The 25,400-nt window shown below is 54.9% G+C and overlaps 1 protein-coding gene across 21 annotated transcripts in view; it reads right to left on the bottom strand.

The window, feature by feature from the left end:
- Positions 1-25,400, bottom strand: part of CaMKII (Calcium/calmodulin-dependent protein kinase II) — a 166,680-nt gene that overhangs the window by 120,931 nt on the left and 20,349 nt on the right. For all 21 annotated transcript variants that reach the window (XM_089582793.1, XM_089582790.1, XM_089582792.1 and 18 more), the window contains exon 2: positions 23,118-23,212. In XM_089582793.1, coding sequence (XP_089438919.1) covers positions 23,118-23,212 — 95 coding nt within the window. The remainder of the gene's footprint in view (positions 1-23,117; positions 23,213-25,400) is intronic.

Raw genomic sequence — 25,400 nt, 5'->3', positions numbered from 1 at the left:
AGAAGAAGCACGCAGGACAAACGCTTGTCCTGCGTGCTTCTTCTTCTTCTTGTCCCTGTCTTTTTATTGCGCTTTTCTAAGTTCAACATGTATTACCAACTCGCCCAACTTTCTGCATTGCTTGAAAACGTCGTATTTGCCTTGCCGCAAAACGACTCGTTCACTGCCCAGAGCGCCAGCTCTCACACTGCCTCACACATTATTGCGCCCCCATGATCATAAAAAAGGGTGCGCAAGTTCTTCAATCCTACCAGCTAAGGAAATCGGAACCAAAATCCGGCCATGACACCTGCAGACAGTTTCTGAGGGAGGGAGGGAGGGAGGGAGGGAGGGAGGGAGGGAGGGAGGGAGGGAGGGAGGGGCGGCGAGCAGACGATATCGCTGTCTGTGAGCTGGGCAGCGATACTACTGGTAGCCCGACAACTTTTCGTTTTCTGCATAGGTGCTGCAGTCTTACTGGGAATTTGGACCAAGGTATAGTCGGATAAAACCCAAAAACGAAGCGGCTTTTCCCCATCAAAGGACGCCCTCCCAGCCAATGGCGTCGGCCGATTCTCGTGACCGTGCTAAGCCTGAGAATGCAGGGAGTGGCAGATGAATGGGGATAGTCCCTTCCCTCCATGGTCGGGGATAGTCCTTTCCCTGCATTGCCGGGCCGCTCCCTGCATTGTCACGCTAGCAGGATCATGACAATCAGCCGACGTCATTGGCTGGAAGAGAATCCTTTGGCTGGCAAAAGATGCTTCGCTCTTGGGTTGTATCCGACTACAGGATGGCAAAACAAAGCAAAACAAAACACAGGACCCAATCACATTAAACGAAGTCACCCCGATTGCAAAGCAGAACGCTAGAGGAAATATGAGATGTTGGTAACATAAGTGCCTATAAACTAAAGAAGAAACTTCTTCAAAGCTTCACGCCCACACAACATCGGCCGTAAAGTTGTGGCAGCCGCGTGCTGAAGAAAAGAACGACTGTTCCAGGCAGTTTTTAGATAACTGCTGCTCTGCTATACGCCTAATGTGTTTATTACGCACATATGAAAACGCGAACAGTCAAAGCATAAGGGAATGTTTCTGCCTTTTTTTTGTTTGTGGTGTTAATGAGAAATTAATAGTCTAAACATCTTATGGCTGAAAGACAACTGATCATAACAACCTACGCGAAATTCGGAAGCCGTGGGATCGAATCCCATCAGCGGCATGTGGTTGTTTTTCTTCTGATTTATAATCACATATCTTCCAGCCACAAAATGTATACACTACTAATTTCCCATTCATTAAGACCACAAATAAAAAAAAAGCACAGGCCTTCTCCTATGCTTTCCCCGGTTTCGGTGACTGTTGGCTCCCTTCATATGTACGAGGTCTGTTATAAAAGTATCCGACCTTTGGCCGAAGAAAAAAAACTGACATAACTGGAGCGTTAGAAACCTAATAACCTTAAAAGCAGTCTCCTTGGGGCTCCATATACATCTCCCAGCGGTGCTGCCATTGTTGGAAGTATTCCGAAAAGGCCCTTTTCGGAATGGAATTTAGCTCTGCTGTCGTTGCAGCCATAATGTCCTTTCTTTTCTGAAATCGCGCTCCTTTCAATGGCCTCTTGATTTTAGGAAACAGCCAGAAGTCGTAGGGGGACATACCAGGAGAGTAAGGAGCCTGTTGAACTACAGGAGTCTGGTTTTTCGCCAGAAAAGTCTGAATCAAATGCGAGGAATGTGTATGAGCAATGCCGCGAGGGATGCGCCAATTTCTTGTTGACCTTAATTCCGGTCTCTTGCGCCACACAGCACCACGTAGGCGATGTAGGACATCCCTGTAGTACTCTTTGGTCATTCTTTGATCCTGTGGGGTGCGTACTCGTGGTGTGACACACAGAGGGAGTCAAAAAAGCAGTCAGCATCACTTTGACATTGCTTCGCACTTGGCGGGCCTTATTTGGTCTTGGTGACGTGGAATGCGTCCTCTGTGATGACTGGGATTTGGTTTCCGGGTCGTACCCGTACATCCAAGACTCGTCACTAGTGATTACGGCGTCGGTGAAGTCAGGGTAACTGTTTGTGGAATCCAGCATCTCCTGTGAGACTTCAACACGAAGCTGCTTTTTCTCCACCGTCCGCAGCTTCGGCACGAATTTCGCCGCAATTCTCTCCATGGCCAAATCTTCGGTGATAATGGAATGTGCAGAATGATGTCCACCTCTTCCGCAATTTCTCGGATAGTCACACAACAGTCCCGCATCACCACAGCGTTCACTTCGACAATTACCTGGTAATTTAGGCATGTTGATGGCCGACCGGATCGTGGCTCTCTCTCCACAGATGTGCGGCCGTCTTTAAACCAGTTGCACCACTGCTTAATCTGTGTGCTGCTCATAGCATCATCACCGAAAGCCGTCTGAACATTTCGAATGGTTTCCACTTGGCTATCGCCAAGTTTCTGGCAAAATTTGAGGTAGTAGCGCTGCTCCTCTCGCTCTGCCATTTTCCTTGCAACAAAAAACCGACGAGAGCACTGCGCACTGCCTCACTCAAACGCTGCTTCCCAGCAACTGACGCTATCGGCAGGCGGGAAAAAATTCGTGCATGCGCACGAGGGTTCAAGGTCGGCTGGTGTAAGCGCGCTTGTTTCATATCCATCAGGTGTTCGCAAAAAAAAATAAAGTCGGATACTTTTCTAACAGACCTCGTATGTCACAACGAGCCCATCATGTTACCCACCCTTGTCTGCTCCAGTGTTAATTACGCATTACTCCTGATGTCGCCTCACTTACAGACTATCACATTTTACGCAGTAATATGTAACTTGTGCTCCAAAATGAATTACGTATTCCGTTTTCTCCTTTCGCTCGAGCAACAAAAAAATTTGTTTTCATGAAAACGAAAAGCGCCGAATGCTGCCTTCGATAAAATCCACAAACAAAGCGGTCATTCTCCACCGAAGCCACGCTTTCAGCAGCGCTGAGCCGTACGTCTGAGTTCCGCGAATGAAATGACAAGTTAACCTCCGGGTTCTGAGCCAGTCAGAGTGCCGGGCTTTGATGCGCGCACGGGCCCTGTGAGGCGTTTCGAAACTGCATGACGCGATAAAATAATTATCAGGTCTACCGATACGTCTTTGGCGATATCACACACTATGTGCACAGCGTGTGAATCGACCGGACCAAGCAACTAACCAACGAGACACCATGCCCAGGTCCAGCACATACACAACGCGCTACCTCGAACCTGCGTACGTTTCGCAGCGCAGCTGCGTATGTGCACCAGGTGCCTCGGGTGAAAACACACGCCCCTCGGCAAACAATACCTTTTTGAAATGCGCAGCGAGCTAAAGAAGACGCGTAATTTTCAACGAAACGAATAGCGAATTCGCGTTGGCAACGACAAATTTATGTCCCCAGTCTACAGGCGCCCGCTCCTCGACTGCCATTCGGGCAAATACTCTCGCTCTCCTTGGGTTCTGTGCGCGCCATCGTGTGCACTCGCAAAAGAGTGCACCCCTCGAACCACGCATGCGCGCTGAACAGCTATTGCGAAACACGGAGGCGCCGCGGCAAAGGCCGCTGAGCGCTGATCATCCTGATGAGTCAAACAATTCGACGCACCCCTCATTTCCCCGAGTTCGCGTTGGCGGGGCACATTCCGCTGAACGGGCAAGCGTATACGAAGCAGGCGCAAGGTGCCGATGCGGAAAAGAATTCCCGAAAAGGCAGGTGCATAGTCATTCACCGCGTCGGCGGCCGAAAATTAGAAGCGCGCAACCCAAGCATGCAGACGGTAGCGCACAAAATTAGGTAGCCAGGTTGCGTGGACGACGCGTGCACATCAGAAATAGCAGCGTGCATTTTTTTCCACCGCGGTAAGCTCAATTATCAACACGATGCACGAAACGGCTACGATGCGCTGTTCCTTTACCCGGCCCTGGGTTCCATAAGTCCAACTTTCAGTGCCACACCTTTAGGAGGCGCGGGGTAGTGATAGTAGGCGGCGAGAGGCGAACTCTACAGGTCGACCTCGCCAGCCACGAGGTTCACTCCGCCACAGCTTCCGCAGAGAACGCCAGCAGTTGCAGTTCTCGGCAGGCACCGAGGCAACTATGATCAAAAAGACGCGCAGACGGCACGGCTGCGATTAACGAAGACAATCCTTTGTTTGCGACTGAGAATGTGACCTCAGACCGAAAATTCGGACTGAAGGAAACCTGTCTCCACGTTCTCCATTCAGGGCAGTAAATCATCATGTCCACAGCGTTCGTTTTTCTTTTTTTAGCGCAATTGTTCAGTGTGTACCTTTGTGAGCACACGCCTTTGCAACGCCTCCTGGCATGGCCAGCTGGTGTAAAAACGCAATGCTGTAGGCCCACCGCTTCACCGCGAGGGCGACCACAAACCTAAGCAAGTATGCCCACCTGTACGAGCATCAAGCCTCACCCTGGCGATATCGGTCTATCGTGGCAAAGCTAACATCTGCACCCTCACGGCTTATGGCTGCCAGTCCAGGAAACGGGGACGGAGCGATTCAAGTCTGCCGCCCGAGTCAAAGAAACAGGTGCGCCGCACCGGCTCCTCGCTGTTGGCATATATATATACATATATCCTATACTACATACCACTGCTTTACGGCGTCCATGCCGCGACGACGGTGACGGTCGTACAGGCATCGTACTTTGAGACCAGCAAGGGACCAGAGCACTTTTAAAGACCGAGCGCAGGAGACGCGGCTAAAGCAGGCGAAACTCTCGAAAGCGCGCGAACGACGTCATTTCCGAGAGTTTTATTTCAAACGAGAATCGAAACGGAAGGCGACCCGCAGGCCGCCCTTGAAAGTGAACAACGCTGTTGTCGAGCTGCTGTCTTCTCGCAAAGGACTGCTGGTTGCATGCCTTTTGCGACTCCCTTTAGTCCAGGACCTATAGCTAACTGCCTGGCCACAAGCACTGAGGCTCAATCTCCCTAGCCGAGGTTACCCGTGTTGGCATAGACACCCAGCTGCGTTAATAGCTATGATCTGGACAAAGCTCAAAGTCACGGAGGAAATGCGCTCGGCAAAGAGGCCGAAAACACGTAAACTCGCGACCATAGGTCACAAAAAGGGGACAACACGCAGCTGTCGAAGAAACAATCAAAGAAAAAAAAACATCCTCACATGGCGCGGTGGTAAATGCTGCAGCAGCTTAAAATGCTCGGCCTGGAGAGATCCACTATAGCCTACCGAGGGATTAATTAACGCGTTAGCCCGACACTAATTAACGCAGCACGAGACGCTGCCTTCGGCGTCAGACAGCCTTCGCCCGCACCCTGGGCGCATGGTGTTTGCTTACAGACCCGCGGGCAACAGCTTACAGTGCGCCGGATCGGCTACATACGCACCTACCTCCGCTGGGCTCACTCGTGGCCAGGCGCTGTTATCCGCTCCCGCATCGTGTTGCAAGTATAATGCAAGGGGATCCTTCTGAAAAAAAAAACTGGGCGCTGACGCCCCGGACCCGCGCCTCCCAAATCGGCGTTTTTTTCCCGCCCCACTGCAGGAATCTGTACAATCCCGGACGTGCAGCACAAAGCCTCCCATTCCCGCATTTATTCGCTCCTTGGGGCTGGCGCAGTGTGTTTGAGCGCACGTAATTCGAAGGCTCAGTAGTGCAAAAGCGGTCCCTGAACGCGTGATCTCCAAGCGCCTCGGGTTGCCGCAAGTTCTCGGAGGACCGATACAGTACCCCAGGTGGAGGGCCCTGCAAGGACCGACGATACCACGACTATAGCTCGCTATACAGTGTCGTAAAGGTGGCAGCCGCAGGTTCGAGCACAGACACGAAAAGACTCCTAGCCTCTCTCACTTCCTCGGTGTGAGGAGAAAGTGAGCGAGTCGCTCCTAATGGCCATGAAAGAAGTGAACAACACAATCCGTGTCATACTAATCCGTTCCGCTTCACACGCTCAGGTTGATCCAGGTCATGCGGTTTCACCAACAATTTTTCGCTGCCGGTGCGTCGTTCTGTCAATAACGCGTCTCAAACGCCTCGAACAGCGAAATACGCGGAATATTTTACTATCGGAAGCCCGAATCAAAATTCGAAGTTGATTGCGAGATTCGTTGGCGAAAAGTTGAATATGATGCTAGCAGTTGGTGCCACGTGGCTGTCCTGGACATCGGTGGCGCATATATGCCAGGCGCTGATCAAGCGAAAGATCGACGGCCATGTGATGCTGTAGTCGGATACAACTCAAGAACGAAGCGGCTTTTCCTCCCCGTCAAAGAACCCCCCTCCAGCCAATGGCGTCGGCAGATTCTCATGGCTCTGCTAGTGTGACAGTGCAGGGAGCGGTGCCACAATGGAGAGAGGGGTCTATCCCCGACTGTGGACCGAGAGGACTATCCCCTTTCATCTGCCACTCCCTGCATTGTCATGCTAGCAGGTTCATGAGAACCGGCCGACGCCACTGGCTGGAGGGGGGCCCTTTTAGGGGGAAAAGCCGCTTCGTTCTTGGGTTGTATCCGACTACAGGGAGTTGTAGCACACCCGGCTACCGTGATGCGCATCCGCGGGGCGTCACTGCACGCAGCACCTGGCTCTGGAGCAGGCAGGCAGGAACTTGTCGCAAAAAAAAAAAAAAACTTGTCGCGTAAGTAGGACAATAAAAAAATAAAAGGAAAAAATGCAGTTCCATGAACGAGACGAATTCAAGGCCCATCGAAGCATCAGCTCCACTTGTGTCCCCCTTGCGACGAGCAGCCGGCGGGCTGAGCAGTCATCCGACCGTTACGCTTCGCAGCTGTAGTAGATGGCGCGCCGCACTAGTACGCCATAGAGTTCCAATATGTGCACAGGAACACTAGTGCGCCGAGACTACGCTGTGAAGGGCTGTGTACGGGAGGCCTAGGCATGGCCCAAAAGAACTCACTCCACCGACTAGTACCAGAGACACTGTGTCTGGCTTCAAAATTATCGCCCTGCCCCGTCTGCGAAGGCGGTTGTGTGGAATGCGGCGGGCGCAACAGCAAGACGTGCTAAGTAACCAGAGGCCTAATGAGGAGAGGCCATGCGGGGAGCCCAGCGTAACCACTGACATCCCTGCGGCCTGTTTTGCGGTGTGCCCCCAACTCCCCCCCTTTGGCGCGCAGACAGGCACGTTTGTGCGTGCGCGCCTACAGACGGCCTTACTAGCAGCGGCCCCGACAGACCGCGTAGCGGCTTGAGGTGGCGGGGAGGCCGGCGGCTAGCGCCAGGCGGGCTCCCAGCAGAGGAGGCGAGACGCTGGTTTAGGGGAACCGTTGCCCTCCGAGGGACATCTGATCCCCTTCGACACATCCCCAACGGGGCCATCGGCCTTCGTGTCGTAACGGCCGCGGCTTCGTGGAAAATAAATGCTTTCCAATCCAATCGTGGAAAATCGGCGGGCGTCCTTGGTCGGCTGCATGAGCAGCGGCGGCGAAAAACTGTCGGGCGAGGAGGACACCGAGAGAAAGAAAGAGGATCCTCAGAGAGACGCGACGGAAACAGAAGACACAAAGGAGAGAACGAGCAGAGACGGGCGAAGTGAACGGAGGCAGATCGCGCTGGTCTGTAGTCGGCGAAGCCGGACCTCAGGGGACCGTAGCAAACTGGCCACCAGCCGAGACGCCCAAGAAGCCTGAGGCCTCGACCCGTCATAGTACCGCTAGCCGAGACGTCTGGGAAGATCAGACCTTGTCAAGATTGAAGCCCCCGTTATCGGTCGCCCGGCCAGTTCGCCGAACCGTGGGACCGTCACCAGGCTGAGCGCCACCCTGCCAGAGCAGCCGAGAGAGCCACCTGCTGGCCGGACTGGACCGACTCCACATACAAGACAGCGGTGAGCGGAACCCCCAATTTCACCTTCAGGCACAGTGTGAATAAATAAGGTTGACCCAGAGGTGTTGCGTGTTGGCTCAGTTCTCCTCGCTTCAGCAGAACCCGTAGACAGCAACAACAATTGTGTTGCATTGTGACTGACCCCCGACAGGCGGGAAAGTCACAACGCAGCAGCGATGCGAGTGTCGACACTGCTTTAGGAAGGCCGTATTCAACACGGAACAATCCTATCCGCGCCTCCTACCTCCCACGTATCACAGCTTCGGTCGCCACCACGCACTTCCTCGCGCATAATGATGACGCATGCGAAGCCCCAGCGCGAGCGTAGCTACGCTATACCGAGGCCAGCGTGGGCATGCGCGGCGACATTAGAGATACCGAGCGCGCTCCGCGGACTGGCCCAAGGCGCGCCGCCTGTCTCGCATTCAACCTTTTCCCACACGCAGCCCGTCGTCGTTCGAGAGCCCTTATCGCGGCAGCAGGCGCTTCTCGGGCGCGCACGTAGAAACCCCAAGTGCGTCCCCTCCCCTCTGCCAGCCAGTCAGTCAGCCAGCTGGGTCTGAGCCGCTTTCACCACCTCCGCGCAAAGCGAAAACAAGCGCCGTCTCGACGAAAAAAAAAAACAAAAAAAAAACAGCTTCGCAAATGGGAGAATCCCGGCCGCGCACTATTTTGCCTCGTTCGCGAATGGGCCGAGCAGTCTACGTGCTGCCCCCATCCCCTTTTTTTTGTTCCCATTATTTTTTTTTTCCGTCCGCTCCTCGACGTTGGAGAAGATCGATGGCTGGAAACGCTTCGATCTCCTGACGGCTGCAAATAGACACCTCGGAGCACCCATTTGTTCTCCCCGCAGTGCCGAAATGAGCGCCGTCCATTTATCCCCCCCCCCCCTCTTACGGCGGCGTCGGGGCCCCGAATTCAGCGCCCGTCGACACGAGTCTCTGCCCGGCGGCGACGGAAAGCCAGCGCCGACCCAGTGAACCGCGACGACGACAGCGGCGCTGCTGATATGCACCACTCGGAGAGCCAACCTGTCGGATCACGGGCACCAGTGGTTTCAAACGGTGCTAGGGGCTCGTTATGAACACGCGACACCATCACTCTCGTACCTGGGTTCCCGGCTACAAAGTAAAAAAAAAAACGAACTCTCACTGACTCCTACATGCAACCGAGCAATTTGTAGTTTCGCGCAATCGTCCGGGCCGAAGTGCATTTCGCCGGGAGCACGAGGAACGATGTCCCGCAGGACGCGTCCACTGCATACCACGCACTGTCTAGAAAGGTGAAAAAGACGCAGACAGACGCACCAACCTCGGGTTCTCTCAATTCTGTAAACACCCCTGCCGAAATGTCCCGCGCACTGTTCCCCTCCTCCTTCCCAAAAGTTGCGTTCGTTTTATATGACACCGCCTCTTCAAATGTATATATAGGCCTTCCCTGCTTACACTCGCGTTAACGAATTCGCAGCTTTTCGATAGTGGCATCCGCCGACAGTTACATGAAATAGGTGCCTCTGCCGATTCGCCACGCAACCCGTCAGAATGGAAACAAAAGAAATTCGGCTAGCTTCAATACTTTTCGACAAGACGTTTCACTGCAAGCGCATCCAAGACCTCGAGATGTCCGTTCAGGTATTTTCTCCGCCGACGGATATATACGCATTGAAAATAAGCCTCCAGGTAAGACGCGCCCATGTCGTAACCAAAAATTCGTCGCATGCCGAAGTCCCCACATCGGCAGAACCATGAAACGCACTCCAGATTAAAAAAAAAAAAGAATCCTAGACGGAGGAGGAATCGCGTCGCACAAGGAGCTCGGGGCACAACGGCGCGAAAGTGGTCGCCGGTCAAACGCGGCCGGATCGGGACCGGCCCGATGAAAGATTGATCGCCCTCCCCCAGCCGAGGATCGGCGGCGAGCAACCGCGGCTCGCACAATGGGCGCGCGGCCGGGGCGACGAAGCGCCCCGTAGGCGAAAATAGCCGCGGCGGCGAGGCCGGCCCCGCTAACAGGGACTACCGCTGTTTGTGACGTAACGGGGGACGCGCGGCGCCTAATTCCGTCCCCGCCGCAACCCGCACCGGGGAATGTCGGCGACGCAGTGACCTTTCGCCGATCGCAAAAGCGGGCACGCATTGACGTCAGCCCAGCGCGTATATACCTGCCGCCGCCGCCGTCTCGCGCGCGAGAGTCCCGAAGGGGCCCGCCGACGGCCGAGGGAAGTGCGCGCCGTGGGACACAGACAGCGATGCGCGTGCGAAAGCACAAACAAGGCCCGACGCGCATCTGGAAGAGAGGTCCGGCACCTGAGGGGTTTCCCGTTGCCAGGCGATCTGCCGACGACGACGACCAGCTATGGCAGCGAGAGGGTCGCCATCGACGCGGCTTGTTGGGACCGGGATGAGCGCGCGCGTTTGCACGGCCTCCTTCTCTCGCCCCGGCACGAAAGGGGGAACGCCACTGGCTGCCCTAACGGAGCGTGGTCAAGGTAAGAACGACGGGTGCTCAGAGATCACGGTGGATGATGACGACGTAGGAAGCCAGCACCCTCTTCTGAAGGGGATGAGCACAAGGCCCTGGCATGCCCTCGCATGCAGGGATCCACAGTGCGCGCCCAGGAAGCGCTACACTCTCCGCAGCCTGTCCTCCCCGGGAAAGCACGGCAGTCGGCTGCAATGCGCCTTTTTCTCAACACGTGGCGCCCTCTGGGGAGTGGCGAAAATTCGTCTGCTATCGGTTGAAAACAAACACGCGTGGGAGACGCAGGCGCGATCCGGTTCCAGAGAACCCAACTGCGCCAGAAGTGAAGAGTGCGCTTGAAAGCTGCTGCCACCTGTCGTATGCGTCTGTCGCTAAACATGAACTGCACATGCGCAGTAGGAGCCGACGGTTTGCTTTCAAACCAGTGGAGGAGGAGAAGTGCGCATGCGCAGGATGGCCGCGTGAAAAAGGCGCATTTCCCGATGGCCCGCTTCAAAAAATAAGCGGGAAAGCCGAGCCCTCCACCGGCCGCGGTGAGGTGCCGAACGCGACACTTGTGCCCCTTCGAGACCACGAAGCGTCCTCCGTACACCCTCTGCCCTGGGGTCTGAGGCCCGACAAAACAATCGGAAGACGGGAACCCCAGAAATTTCAAACTGGCCGGCGGCGCTTCTCCAGATGGCCGCACTTCCGCGGCCGAGCGAGTGCACACCGATGAGCACCAGGTCCGTTGGAGAATGTGGTTCAGGAAGGCAAAAAAGAAAAAATCGCCCGGCGCATGTAGCTGTTCACGCAGAAAAATGATAACCCCGCAACTGCGCCAGACTGAGGTATAGGGGAGATTGGGGATCACACGAAGAGGAGACATCGGGACGGAAAGGAGGACGGGCGGGGGAAGCCACGGAGGGCTCGGTGGAATGTGCCGCCGTATACGTCGACGGTCCGCTGGCTGCGCCGGCGACGGGCTAACGGCGAAGAGTGCAGAGGGAGACAGGGAAGTTTGAAAGGATTCAAGGGCGCAGAGAAGTGTTCTGAGAAGACGACCGCGAAAAAGAAAAGGACACCGACCAGCAGTGGGCGCCCTTGTTGACACGGCAAGGCGAGCCAATGCAATGTGCTTGCGTACTGAACTAGGCACTATGCAGTTCGCTAAACAATGCCCTTCAGACAGAAAATTTCGCGGCAGGATTAGTGAAGGGCGTTCCGCCGTCCAGCCGCAAAACTACCCTTGAAAAAAAAAAAACTGTGTGTGTGTGTGTGTGGGGGGGGGGGGGGGGGGGGGGTGCTGGAAGGAGGCATAGCAGCTCAGCTCTGCCACTTGACGCCCCAACGCAGCGACACAGCGGCCGCGGGCGGATACACTCCGGATACTGCCCTCTTCGTTGCAACTGTGCCAAGATGACTTCGGTAACAAACCCTCTCTCCCCCAAGCGGCTGCGACAGACCCCTGAGCATTCCTGACGCCGCTCCAGAGTCACAGCCCCGAATAACTCCCACTCGCGTATTGCCGGAACACATACCACGACACGTCTCCCTCGCGTCTGCAACATGGCGCCCGTTTTCGATTCGTATGAACGCTTGGGAGTGGGGAAGCTGACCTAAAGGACTGCCCCCTACTCATACTTGGAAGTGCATGAAGCCGGTACCACAATTAACGTTTCGGTAAAAATGCAGAAGAACGAGCGGGCAAGCAGCCAACTATCAATAAAGAGAGACGGAAGACGAACCTCCAATAAGAACGCGCTGCTTGAAGGACCATATACTGCGCACGCTTGTGCGTGGGTTACTTTCCTGCACCCACAGCGCAGACGAGACTATAGACCGAGACCCCAGGCCCTGTTTTCCGGATCCGACCGTTTGTAGCTCGATCATCGGTTGGCGGGTTGCTTGCAGCGAAATGCTACGGCACCACGGTCTCGCCCCACCCCTGGATGGCGTAGTTTGTTCATTTTATTCTTTAGCTAAGTGTAACTCCTACTCTATAGCCAGCTGTGGCGTGCATGAGATGGATATTGAACGGTTTCGGTTAAAACCGAATCTGAAAAAAATAAAACTACAAGGAGTACTTTTTTTTTCTGCGGTTTAACCCGAGAAGTCCACCCCTAGATATACCCCGACGAACAATGGGCGACCTGCTTCCAGCTACTACGCTCCCAACATCGCAGACTACGCCTTTCTACCCACCACTGCGCATCAAACGGCTGTTTAACGTAAGCACCATAAAACGCCACAAAATATACATTAAAAAAAAAAAAATAAGCGAGACGGCGACCCCGTTGAGGTCGCAGACTAATCTCGTTACGCGTCGGTATTAAGTATAGGCGAAATCCCGCACTGTTCGCAGCGCGGGGAACTAGAGATTACACGCGGTTAGGTGCTTCCGATGGTGAATCTCCATGGGATCGTTTAAGGGCGATCGGGAGCCTGTACGAAAAAAAAAAAAAAAAGAGCTATACGGGACGCCTATAGCAACACGCTGCCCTGAAAGCCGAAGCGTCGCAGGCGGCTGCGCGCGTAGCAAGTCAGTCGCGTTCGCGTACACGATTCCGCAAAACGCCAGGTGATTAACGCGCGACATGTCTCGCACGACGACACGCGCGATGGCTCCAGAAGCAGAGGAAGCGACGCGAGAAGGAAGCGCAGAGCTCTGGGCCGCGTAGAGCTCTCTCCCTCTCCACCGGTGGTCGCGCACTCCCCGGGGTATTACCTGAAAACAAGCGTCGTCAGAGGCCGCCGCCCAAGGCGCGTATAAGAATTTCCCGGCAAAAGAGCCAGCGAGACTGCCGCCAAGCGCCGCAGACCGCCCGCTCGCTCGGAGATTGTTTTCGGCTTCGCTGAAGCTGAAAAATAAAGCACCAAGAAAGAAGAAGAAAAAAAAGAACCGTAGTGAGCGCCTGGAAAGGAGCGAACTGCGCGCCGACGACGCACCCGAAGCGGGCGAAGAGCAAGCCATATCCCACGGCGCGGACTCCCCCCGCGAGGCCCATTTGCGCGGGTAAACAGCGCGTGGGCCAAACACGGCAGGCGCGCCACCCAACACGCAACCAGCCGTGCGCGCAAAGAGACGAGCCGGAATGAAAAAAAAAAAATTAAACGAGGGCAAACTGGCATGAGGACGCAGCGGGGAGGGGGGAGTCAAGCTGCGCAGTGCCCGAATAACGCGCGCTGGATTTCACGCCAACAGGGTTTCGACGCGGCGCAGCCCGGGGCGCACACGGCAGCGCCGCCGCAGCAGCCGGCGCATAACAACCCTCGCCCGTTCTCTGCCCCCGTGAACTGCCGAAAGGCGGGGAAGAAGGGAGGCGCGACGTAACAGCCACGCGCCTAACGAGCGATTCGCTACAAACTGCTCCCTTTCCGGTCAGCGGGCACGGCACCGGCCGGAGCCGGCGCACAGCAGTGCTACACGCGGATTTGAAACCCGATTACGGTGCCGCTAGGCCCGGGATTACTACATCGGCGCACGCGCGCACGGCGTGGTCGCCGGCGCCGAGTGGCGAAAGCTGTCGCGCGCGTGTGCGAAGCGGCGAGTCCACGATACGCCACGCATGCGCCGCTCGTGACTCAACGCATGCAGACGGACGCAAAATCCGGATGCTAACACACACGCGCGCGCGCGAATTGCAATGCGCGGGCACAGTTGACGGGGAAATGATAAAAACAGAAGCAGGCAGGCGTGCCTGCACGGCTCGGTGGCCAACAGGCACGTGCCACAGGCGCTAAAGAGTGACGTCAAAGCGCGCGGCGCTATATCCCATGCACGCCCCTTCCGGGGGAGACCTGGAAAGAGCCGGCGCTCGCCGTCAGTGCGCCAACTGGGGCCCAGGGTCGGAACCGCGGTTCGCACCAGTCGGGCGACGAGACAGTTTTCAGTTGCGCTGCGAGACACGGCGAGATTGGGCGCCTGCTGCTTAGGGGCCTTCGTCGATTGAAATACTGCCACCAGGGGAGTTCGGCAGCGAAAGAGAAGAAGCGGGCGGGGACGAAGAAAACCCGCATGGTCCTTCCAACCCCCCCCCCCCCCCCCCCCCCCCCCCCCCCCCCCCCCCGTTCTCGACGCTCGACGGCGAGAAATGCCCATCACAGGCACGCAGCTAGAAACGAATAAACGAAAAGGACAGTCGGAAGGCTTCATTCAATTCATTTCGCTCCAGCGTCACTCGATGAGCCAAAGGAGCAGAGCTCGAGAAGCGGCGACCCGCGATGATCGTGCCCAGAACTCCGCGGCCCGCCAGAACCCGCGCGCAAGGCCGGCGGTCGGGGGATCGCGCAACGAGGCAAACAAGTCCGCCGACGGCAAATGGGCGCGCCAAGGCCGGAAGCCCACTGGAGGCGATCCAAGAGCAACCGCCGCCACATGATGCGGCGATGCCGTCGCGCCCCGCTCGATGACGGCAGAGCAAAGCAGGGAGCATTAGCTGGAAAAGGGGAGGGGGGATGCGACCACCGGGCACTTCCTCTGCCCCTTCGCACCTTTGGCTCGGTGTCCAGATAAACACACCTGCCTGCAGCACCCGGAATTGGCGCCTTTCCTCGAACAAGAGTGGTGCAAACAAGCGCCCTGTATTGCAAGCAGTTGAGCGAGATTCTGACAAGAAAACTCCCGAGGTGCTGAAGCAAGCGGCCCTGCTCAGAAATCGATTACAAAGGCTGAACGGCCAGGTAAACAAACACCACCAGTGAAATGCGAAGCTGGCTTATCCGTAGTCGAAGCGTCCACTAACTCATCCAAGGGCAACGAACCACAATAACCTCGACTGCGAACTGAAGGCCTCCATAAGCTACCCAACGTTCCTGGTGAAACCAAAGCACGACCTTCGGCTCCACAACCTGAACTGAAACACCGGGCTAGAACACGTGTTAACCTTAAGTACAGACGCAGTCGATGGGCTGTGTTTGAACTCTCCTTTCCGAGCTCACAAAAGCTGTAACACGATATTTTGCGCACGGGGTTACCAACGTTCCAATGAAGGACAGAAAAAAAAGAGGGGGGGGGGGGGGGGGGGTCAATGACGAAAGAAACAAAACATGACGTATAAAATATTAAACTAGCTTTTATTTATGCGCTTCAAAAGATTTCGCTGCCGGCTTGTTCGTTTCGTGCGGTCATCCTAGAAGCTGCCTTTATCGTGTATTTACTTGCCTTTCACCCTAGCCGCCATTCAAAAAGGTACTGGCTGAAAGCCTTCCTTCCCGATAGCAAAACAGTTTAGAAACTTGACGCTACAGCTAAACGTCCTGCTTGAGGATGTGCCCGTCGATATCCTTTCATTTAAGGCGGAAGGTTATGTGGACTAGCAGCTTTTCCACAACGTTCAACGCGCCTCCGACTTCTCTCATGGCTCCTCAAGCTTCGCATGATAGAAGACACTTTTTCCACGAAAGCAACGCCGTTTGATGTTCGCGCTGCGTATGCGGTTTTCAGGGTTCGCCAGTCCCAGTTGCTGTTGTTAGTGGCTACTTATTAATAAAATAAAAATGGAAGGAACAGATGTTGTCAGCCGCGGCATCTGCCATCGAAACCTGAAGCACCTGAGCTGCGGCTAGCGGGTATAAAAAGACAGGGGGAGGGGAAGAAAGGCAGAAGCTATAGTAAGAAAGGATAGGAGCAGCAGATCTAAATCCAGGAGAAATAACCGTCAGGACCAGGGCAAGCCGCGACAGTCCCGCATATGCCGAGACGGCTGGCGACTCAATCAACGAGCTATAGCTGCCTGCCAGCACGCATACGTGCAAAAGGCCCTTGCACACCCCGACATGCAATCTCGAAAGTGATCAAAAATCGCAGGAACTCAAGAAAGCAAAACGAAAAGACAGTGCGAAAGCCTCGGCACCCAGCGAGCACAGCGGGCAATGCCCAAAGCAATCCTCTGGGACATCAACAAAAAAGAAAAATTCGGAGGGGATTGGACCAGGCGAAGTCCGGGGAGGCCCCCCAAGGCGAGGACAGGCGAAACGCTGCGAACATCCCTTCCAGCGCTCCCAAAAATCACTCTCCCAGAATCACATCATCGCAGATCCGCGCGGCGCCTCCTCCGGCACTTGGCGCGCACTTATCGCGAGTGCAGGGAGCAGAATCTTCCACGCCCCCTCGTCTCGGAATCTCAGTGCCGGCGAGAGGAGCGACGAAAGCGCGGAAAGGAATGGCCATCGGCGACCAGCCACCTCCGCACACAGTGGCGGGCACGGCATCAATGCCAACTTAGGAGGGCGGGTGGGGTGGGGGTGTTCACTCCTAGGGCCTAGGGCGCCGAGCACGTCGCCCGCCCGGGGCGAGCGCGAACACGCGGCCAGAATTGCTAAGCAGACGGACCGGCGCGTTCGTCGGAGGGGGCGCAGTGGACGACGCTGCCGCCACCCGCGCCGTCTGCCGATCCATTTGTCTCCGCGGGCGCTGCCATACACTCCCTCCCCCATTTCGCTTTTGATGGATTGCCCAATTATTCTGGCGGCACCGCGCTGTTCCGCCGTAAACTATCATCGATGACACGCGCGCCGTCGGCGGCCCGCACGCACTCGCCACGTGGCTGGGACAAAAGGAGACGGCGGCCGCAGGGAAACCATCCTTCTTGGGCGCCATTCGTCTCCGGCGGTTGTGCGTGCGCCTCTGCTCTCCGGGCGAGACGACGACTGTCGCCGCCGCTTTCCTCGAGCCGAGGTTGTCGCGCAGTGACAGCGCCGAACAGAGGCCGACGGAACACGTGGGCCCCCCTCCTATCCAATGCGAAGCTGGAATGGGTCCGGGGCGATTCTTTTCCCAGAGCCCCGCACGGTTACGGAGGGCGAAGTGCCACAAATCATGCCTCGGCATCTCCTAGTTGCCATCCGTGGGATTGTCAATGGAGATATATCGTCGCCAGGGTCTATTTGAGAAGTGAAACCGGTCAAGTACGCGCAAGTCAGAGGCATTCGAGGATAAGGACAGCGCTGCCTCTACTAGGGAAGGAACGTGCGCGCGCTCAGCAGACCGACTCTGCAGAAGGCACGCTTCCTCTTCTAGCAACAGCCGCTTGCCCGCACGGATCTCAATTTCATCTGCGCATGCGAGAAAACAAATGCCGAACCAACATTTCAGCCTTGCAGGCTCTCACGCCGCCACTTTTTATGACCGTCATGACCGGTGTACTGTAGTCGGATACAACTCAAGAGCGAAGTGGCTTTTGCCCGTCAGAGGACCTCCTTTTCAGCCAATGGCGTCGGCCGATTCTCACGAAATTACTAGCGTGACAATGCAGGGACTACCCCTTTCCTCTGTCGCTACCTGCATTGTCACGATAGCAGGTTGATGAGAATCGGCCGATCCCTTTGTCGGGGAAACGACGCCTCATTCTTGAGTTGTGTCCGACTGTACAGGGAGCGCGACGCGCCTATATACAAGAAGGCGCCAACGCCTGCAGCTGCGCCTTTTCCAGCTTCCGTCCAGCTCTGAACCAAACGTCAAGAAAGCGGCCCCACGAGACCTCACCAATAAATCTGTTAACACATATGTCCCGGACCACCTAGCTTACGCCAGCAGCGGCCCTTATGCAAAGAAACCAGCGTACAGTCAGGGAAACACCATGACTCGAACTCAGTACCTCCGTCAAGCGATGCGGATGCCCTCCCGCTAGGCCGTCGCTGCTTTAGTTGCCCAGGACAGTGCAAACACCGCGCCTGCAATGCGCGGATCTAATGCGGCTACCGTGGAAAAGGCACACATTTCTTTTTCCCTTCCACCGCTATGACGCAGAGACCTCCCCACGCTTGACCAGGTCATTTGCCGGCGAGCCGACTTCCGATAGCGCCAGTGCCACGGTTGGCACTGCACAGCGGATTCGGCAGTGGCGCGCACGGCCATGTGCAACGGTGCGAGCTGAAGAGAGCCGCGCCCGGCCGGACGTTATCGATCGGGCGTCGGAGTGGGCGCTCCTCGCAGTGCACAGAGCGCGCCCGGCGTGAGCCAGACTGGGAAGCCATGCGCAGTGCGGGGGAGGCCACGGCGGCATCCGACCGGCACTCAGAGACCGGCCCTTCGAGATACACCGGAACTGCGACCGGAGGGTCCGTATTGAAGGCTGCCGACTTTACTTCTTCCAGGAGGCCTTGCGAAAAAAAAAAAAAAAAAGAAAAGAACGAAGCGCGGCCGAGCAGCGTTTCGGGACCCGGTGGCTTCGAAACAAGCGGAAAGCGGCGCAGCTGCCAACGAGGAGAGCATGTGTGTCTTGCTAGAAGTCATGATTATCACAACCAACTTTTACTACAGGCCAAACGCCTACTCTCGTAACCCTCCAATTCAACCTGTCCTGAGTCAGCTGCGACCACCTTATCCACGCAAACTTCCTAATCGCATAAGCCCACCTGACTCTCCGACGCCCCCAGCTATGCTTGCCTTCTCATGAAATTCGTTCCGTTACTTCCTATAGGAACCATCGGTTATCTTGCTGCCCATTTCTTCCTCTTAATGTTCAACTAGAATGGTTGGTTAGTTTATCGGGTTTAACGTCCCAAAGCGGTTCAGGCTATGAGGGACGCCGTAGTGAGGGGCTCCGGAAATTTCAACCACCTGGGGTTCTCAACGTGCACTGACACCGCACAGTACACGGGCCTGTAGAATTTCGCCTCCATAGAAATTCAGCTGCCGCGGCAGGGATGGAACCCGTTGAAATAAATCTGAATCTGAATCTTTCGGGTCAGCAGCCGAGCGCCATAACCACTGAGCCACCGCGGCGGCAACTAGAATACCATTCACTGGCCTTTTTTCCCTGACCCCATCTGCACTTTCCTTGACTCTCAACGCTAAGCTTGTACTTTTCCTTGCCATATATGGCTGCGGCGTAATCAATTTAATTTCAAGCAGTTATACATTCTCCTCTTGAGGTATACTACTATGCACGACCTGAGTGCCTGCCAAATGCACTCCGCCCCATTATTATTCTCCTATAGCGCTCTCGCCTGTACCATCATTCGACGCAGGTGGCGTAAAAACAGGCTAGACGCAGGAGTTAAGTGCGTTCGCATAGCAGACGGTTGTGCGTCCGCTGCGGCAGGCGCGACGCTCGCTAACACTTTCTACGCGGGACGAATTACCTGAGTAATTTCTTTCGGCCACGCACATAAATGCACGATGCGAGATCGCGGAATTTTTTGTTCCTTGGTTCATTTTTTTTTCCCATTTTATGGAATGGCTGACTGGCTGAAAACACCTATTGAGCGAAACAGAGGACTTGAAGAGTCGGTGGTCGGCATTCGTATTTCAGAACGCCGGTGGCTGCCGCTGCCCCTGACTACTGGTTATTATGTTCCAAGGTATGACAAGAAACATAACATGTAGGTCTCCTACGCTCGTCTTAGTGCTCAGAATTCCCACGACTATATTCAGCGGGCACCAGATCACCTAAAAGTGACTACACTAAAGAGACAGCGGCGGGAACCTAAAGGAAAGACGAAACACAATCGAAACGCTGCAGTTAATTCCGCCAGACGTGGCGAACGGCTGGTTAAAAATCTGAAGCTTCACTGCCCTCAGCACACACGGCAACAGGCAAACTTTACTAGGCTATGCCTCAAAAAAAAAGTATAAGAAAAGTATCCATGCGTCCCTGAGCAAAAATGTCTCACATTCTAATCGTGCCACAGTAGATCTGCAGATCTACGTCTGTATGTATACGGGCTGTAGGTTTCCGCCGCGAACACAGAGCCCTACAGATCTCAGTGTACGGCTCCCATTCGACGCATAAATGGTCAGTCCCTGCGCCGAATGACAGCCGATAGGCCCGCCCGCGATAACTGTACGCGTTCCCTATACCTGCAACTGTAGTTCCAAGCCGTGCTTGGCATTCAATACCTCTGCGATTCATTTCTTCCTACACTACCGCAGCTGAGCTGCACTTTTCGCTGGGAATTTTACTTCCTCGCGCCTCCGCGCCACGTGTTTTATTTACACTGCACAATGTTGCATTTCATGCGCCACTCCTGCTATAACCACTCGCGGGGGGGCTGCAGCATGCATAAATAAACTGGACAGCCGCCAGCGATCTAAGGGGTGCTCCAGAAGCGCTCTCGGGACGGGCGCCCTCTCTGGGATGCCTGCCTCAACACGGCTGGCCCGCGTGCCGCCAGGGGGTCAGACGCCCCGCGGCGAGCGAGCAGGCAGGCAGCAGCGATACGCTGCAATCGTCGGTGAGCGTGCATGCACTGGCCTTCGCTGCATACGTGGGTGCGATGAGCGAATACTCACTGGTCGTTGCGGGAACGAGCACAGTCGAGTGTGCGGAGATAAGTCCGCCGCCGGCATTCCAAGGGACGGAGTCGGCACACGTACACCCGTTTATCGACGACGCGATGGCAATGGCCTCAGATCGCCTCCGCACGCCCACTCCCTCCTTACCCGGCTACTGTGAACGTGACACGAAACAGGAGGCAGAGACTGCTTCCCGCGAAACCTGTGCTCCCGAATACTTACGCACTTGCCATTAAGTGCAGAACAGACGAGGCGACCGCGGCGCCATTACGGTCCGGGTAGAGTTGCACCTCGTTTTAACGAAGCTGAAAGGGCCCGGCGATTACTTCGTTATAGCACGTGCTGACACCGAGCTTCCAAGGGGAATCGTCATTCCTTCGTTATACCCATCATTTCGTTATAAACCGTTTTTTTTTTAATAATGATGTTCGACTGTACACATTCTGTATTTGTAAATAGTGCATATTTTCGCCCTACTCCTACCCGTTCTCCCTATCGCTCCCCTCTTTCTTTCCCCTTCACACTCTTCTCCCTGTGGTTTTACTCCCGCATTTATTTTATAAAACAAACCACTAATAATAATAATAATAAAAAAATAATAATAATAATAAACAGCGCTCATGACAACGGCTGGCGGTAGCGATAACGCTATGTTAAAACTTCAGAAAGTTTTAGCCTAGTGTACACCGTCTACCGCCTCCAATGCGCTCGCGCAGATGGCCCGAAGCGCCAGGTGTACACCGGCAGCTGACCTGCATCTGGCGGGTGAGCCATATCTGCGCATGGACATTAGCGGCAGGCGGTCGCGGGGTAAGCGGTGGTGCTAGGCGGTGTACACTGTGTTATGATGGGATACAACTTAACAAAACAGCAGTTGGTAAAACTGGGTCACCGTCCGCGGCATCCTGTATCACTCCGCTAGCCAACCACAACAGCATACGAAATCAGCTCTTTAATGTTTGACTTTATTAAACAAGCCAGGTATCAATATTGTAAAGCTTATAATTTTTGTACTGTGTTTAGCTCCTTGTTTCGTTAACAAGAAAAGTTTCAGCAACGGACTACTTCTTTGTCGTTGAGGGATTTTGTGCGGCGGTCCTGAATGCGGGCGGAGCATCACTGCAGACTTAAGTTGTGCCCGAGTATAGAGCTTCCTAATGTGGCCGTCAAACCGGCATGTCAGCAGTGAAACAAGGACCCCGCGGAAGCAACAGCCGTCGTCCTGCCCGGCCTTTGTCAAGCGGCGCGACGCGCGGCCGCTATCGCCAGAATGAGACGGCAGCAGGCACCGCACGCACGCCCGCTGAGCGCGCCCCGGGGACACAAAACGTTCGTTCAGGCACGCCGCCGCCTTCGAAAAGCGCGCGGGGCGTCAAAGAACGCGGGTGAAAGCGCAGCGCCCCCAATTATTTTCCATGACGCAAAGTTCACGCGCTCGCCTCGGCGCGGACCGAGCGACGCAAAAATAAGCCGCGCTCCCCTCGCGCAAAACCGCCCCGATCACGAAAATTAATCGGGCCATTCATTACACGGTGCGCCGAGGGAAGATCGCCGTCTCCTCCTCCTCCTCCCCAACCTACTACACCCTGTAACACCCAGCGGGGATTTACGGGCCTCAACAGCTTCGCGATAAAGCTGGGCGCGCGCAATGACAGAAGCGGTCACAATGGCGAAGGTCTTGGGGGAAACAAAGGCGCCTCCAGACGCCGCTCATTTGCACCACAAAGGCCCCCGGCTTAGCTGTGCGGCTGCTGCTGCCGCCGCCGTCCTGGAAAGAAACGCCCCAGCAAGACGACGGCGACGAATCGGAAGGAAGCAGCTTCGCGAGATAAAGGAATGTCGCGTCTCGGGAAGAATGCGGAAGAACCCGTCTGCCCGGCTACGCCTCGTGAAAAGACTCGGCGAACCGGGCGATTCCAGAGTTAAACGAGCCGCCAGTTTAGCGCCGCAAAAAGGCGCATATAGCACTATATAGAGCACCGGCGACGGCACAGCTTCCGGATAAAGAGAAAAAAGAAAAGGAGTAAAAAATTACTGCATCAGAAGTCTTGTATACCCAACTTATGAGCGTGCATGGTGGCAACTGAAGCAGAGCGGTCCATTAAAGCCCCTCAATTGAGAGGCTTTAGGTCCATGCCTCCTAAAGCGACACCGCGCAGAAAGAAGGCGAAGGCACTCCGCAGGCAGCGCGCTGCGGCATCCAAGAGTAACTCAGAAATCGCACCGGGTCAGATAATTCGACTATAGGTTTAAAGGCCACGAACGCAGCTTGGCCGCGATAGACTGCCGCAAGGAGCATTAAAAAATCTGAAAAACAAACATAAATAACAAGTATCCGGCCTCCGAACGTGCATCCCGCTGGCTCATATCTGCACACTTGAAGTCGCTTCGAGAAGTACAGGGCTCTAGTGAATCTACGCAGGGCGTACTGGACCTTGGCAGCAGGAGGCACAGAAAATGATCTCAAGGCGGGAAAAGCCACGAGGGCTGCCAGCAGGAAGTCAGAGTATGGCGTCTACGGCGTAGACCTCCCGCGGTGTGATTCAAGCGCTGACGCATACGCGCGCGCGCAGAGGCCGAAGGCGACTCACCTCTCGACGAAAGCTTCTTGGTGTTGATGATCTTGGCGGCGAACTCGAGCCCCGTTGACTTCTGGACGCACCTTCGCACAATTGAAAATGCACCTCTGTGGGAGAGAAGAAGAGGGAAGCCATCAGCACTGCTGCCACGGCCGCACAAGGAGCACAAGGACGCCAGTAGCTGAGACGGCAGACGTATATGCACATTCGTGCAACACCTTGCAATTACCATTGCCCTCCGACTCGAAGGTGCGCGCAACGTAGAGGTATACACAATGATGGGGCTGCACATGACGGGAATTTCGAACTTAGTAGGTATTTTACATACACTCCACTACCGCTCAGCCGAACTTTGCTCCCCCGTCGCATGGCAAAATACACGTCCAGTGCAGTCAGTGAGCGTCCGCCGAGCCAAGCGAGCGGGCTTGCAGTACAGAGTGACGAGTTGCTTGCAGCTTCTGTACAGCCTTTGTCAAAAGTTTGGAGCCCAGGGGGTTTGCTTCTGAGCCTCACTGTGTGGTTCGTGATGCATCTCCAGCGCTGCAAATTTCCTCTGGGTAAGAAGATTTCTGGTTCTGCCTCCTTCAATGGGTATGACTTCCCAGAATGCTTCAGGAGTCCCACTGCAAGGCTAAGTAGTAAAACCCCTGGGCTCTAAACTTTTGACAAAGACTGTACATCACGCTGGGGCGTCATTAAACGCTGACACCTTGCAACGTGCTCTTGCTGAAAAGTATACAGTCAACTCGTACCGAAAGGAAAATATTTTTTGTTGTACCGAGAAGCAACGTGAGGTGGCTATAGGCTCAACAGTGGCCCTCCCTAAGCATCAACTGTAACGCTACAAAACATGCAGTCAATAAACCCGTGGGGGGGGGGGGGGGGGGGGGGGGGGGCGAGAACGATACCAGAACTCGAGAACAATGGCCCGACTTCCGTGCCACTGCAGTATACTCGATCTCTGCAAGAGTGACGGACACTTTGTCACACCGACCGCCACCGTGCCCAGCGGGAGCACGGTGTATACTGGGTCAGGATCAGACATCTGACAGGCTGCGGCTGATGAAGAACAATGCGCCCCAGGATCACAGTGCATAGCAGCTTGCATAAGCATGACAAAAGTGGGTCGAGCCGGTTTTGAGCTAGGGTGCAACACGGCGGGTTTGGGTGAGACAGACCGACTCCCCTCACGACGCCTGCTCTATACGGCAACTCGTTGTGCCGTGCGCCACTCATATAAAACGAATGCAACTGCAGCCAGCAACACAACGTGTATAACACGGTGTTTCAGCTAAATGTAACCAAGTTACTAAACAGGACAGTGTCCAAGGCAAGCGAAAACAACTCAGTGCTGTTGAGAGTCGTGTGGCCTATAGTCTGCAGTACTTTTTTTTTTGTTCCGCAATATTAGTAAATTAGCTGGGACTAACTAGCTAGCTTTTCAAATATTGGTTTGGGGAAAAAAGTGTCAATATAAAAATTGTAAATAACTTTGAAAAACAACCAGCTGAAAGGTTTGAAACAAGGTACCGTTTACGTAGATTTTTTATTATTATTATTATTACTGACCATAAAAGAAATAAGGGAGTAATTACTCATTGACGACCACCCCAGCGCAGCCATACGGCTACAAAGGAAAGCTATACAGCTTTCTCAGAAACTTCGCAGTTAAAATTCGTCCTCGTCCGGGGTTCGAACCCGGGACCACCGCTACACCGGAGCAGTCGCTCTACCAATTGAGCTAACCGGGACGGCAAGCTTATGGTAGGGCGAGAGCGAATTGATGAATAACTCGAAGTGGGAACAGTGTTGGTAGAGCGACTGCTCCGGTGAAGCGGTGGTCCCGGGTTCGAACCCCGTACCAGGACGAATTTTTCTTTAACTGCGAAGTTTCTGAGAAAGCTGTACAGCTTTCCTTTGTGGCCGTATGGCTGCGCTCGGGTGGATGCCAATGAGTAATTACTCCCTTATTACAAATCTACTCCACCTTGGGGGATTCCCCTAAACATTTTACCAATCTTAAAGTGGGCGGAATTCTACTTGAGCGCCCCAAGACGCGCTGGGAGAGAAAAGAATCCGCTTATCTCCGGAACGCTGCCACCGACAGGGTTTTGCGTTTGAAACTGGGCGAGGTATATACGAGATACGCGGATATTTATCTTTGAGATCGCGTCTGGGGCGCTAAACTCGGTCAAGTGTCAGATTTTGAATGTCGCTGGCTTTCTTTTAGGCCCGATAAAAAAAGCTACGTAAAAGGTGTCTTGTGGCAAACATTTCGGCTAGCCGTTTTTCAAG

This window comes from Amblyomma mixtum, chromosome 3 (assembly GCF_055824585.1).
Source record: "Amblyomma mixtum isolate Tamu chromosome 3, ASM5582458v1, whole genome shotgun sequence".
NCBI lineage: Eukaryota > Metazoa > Arthropoda > Arachnida > Ixodida > Ixodidae > Amblyomma > Amblyomma mixtum.
This window is presented reverse-complemented; position numbering and strand designations above follow the sequence as displayed.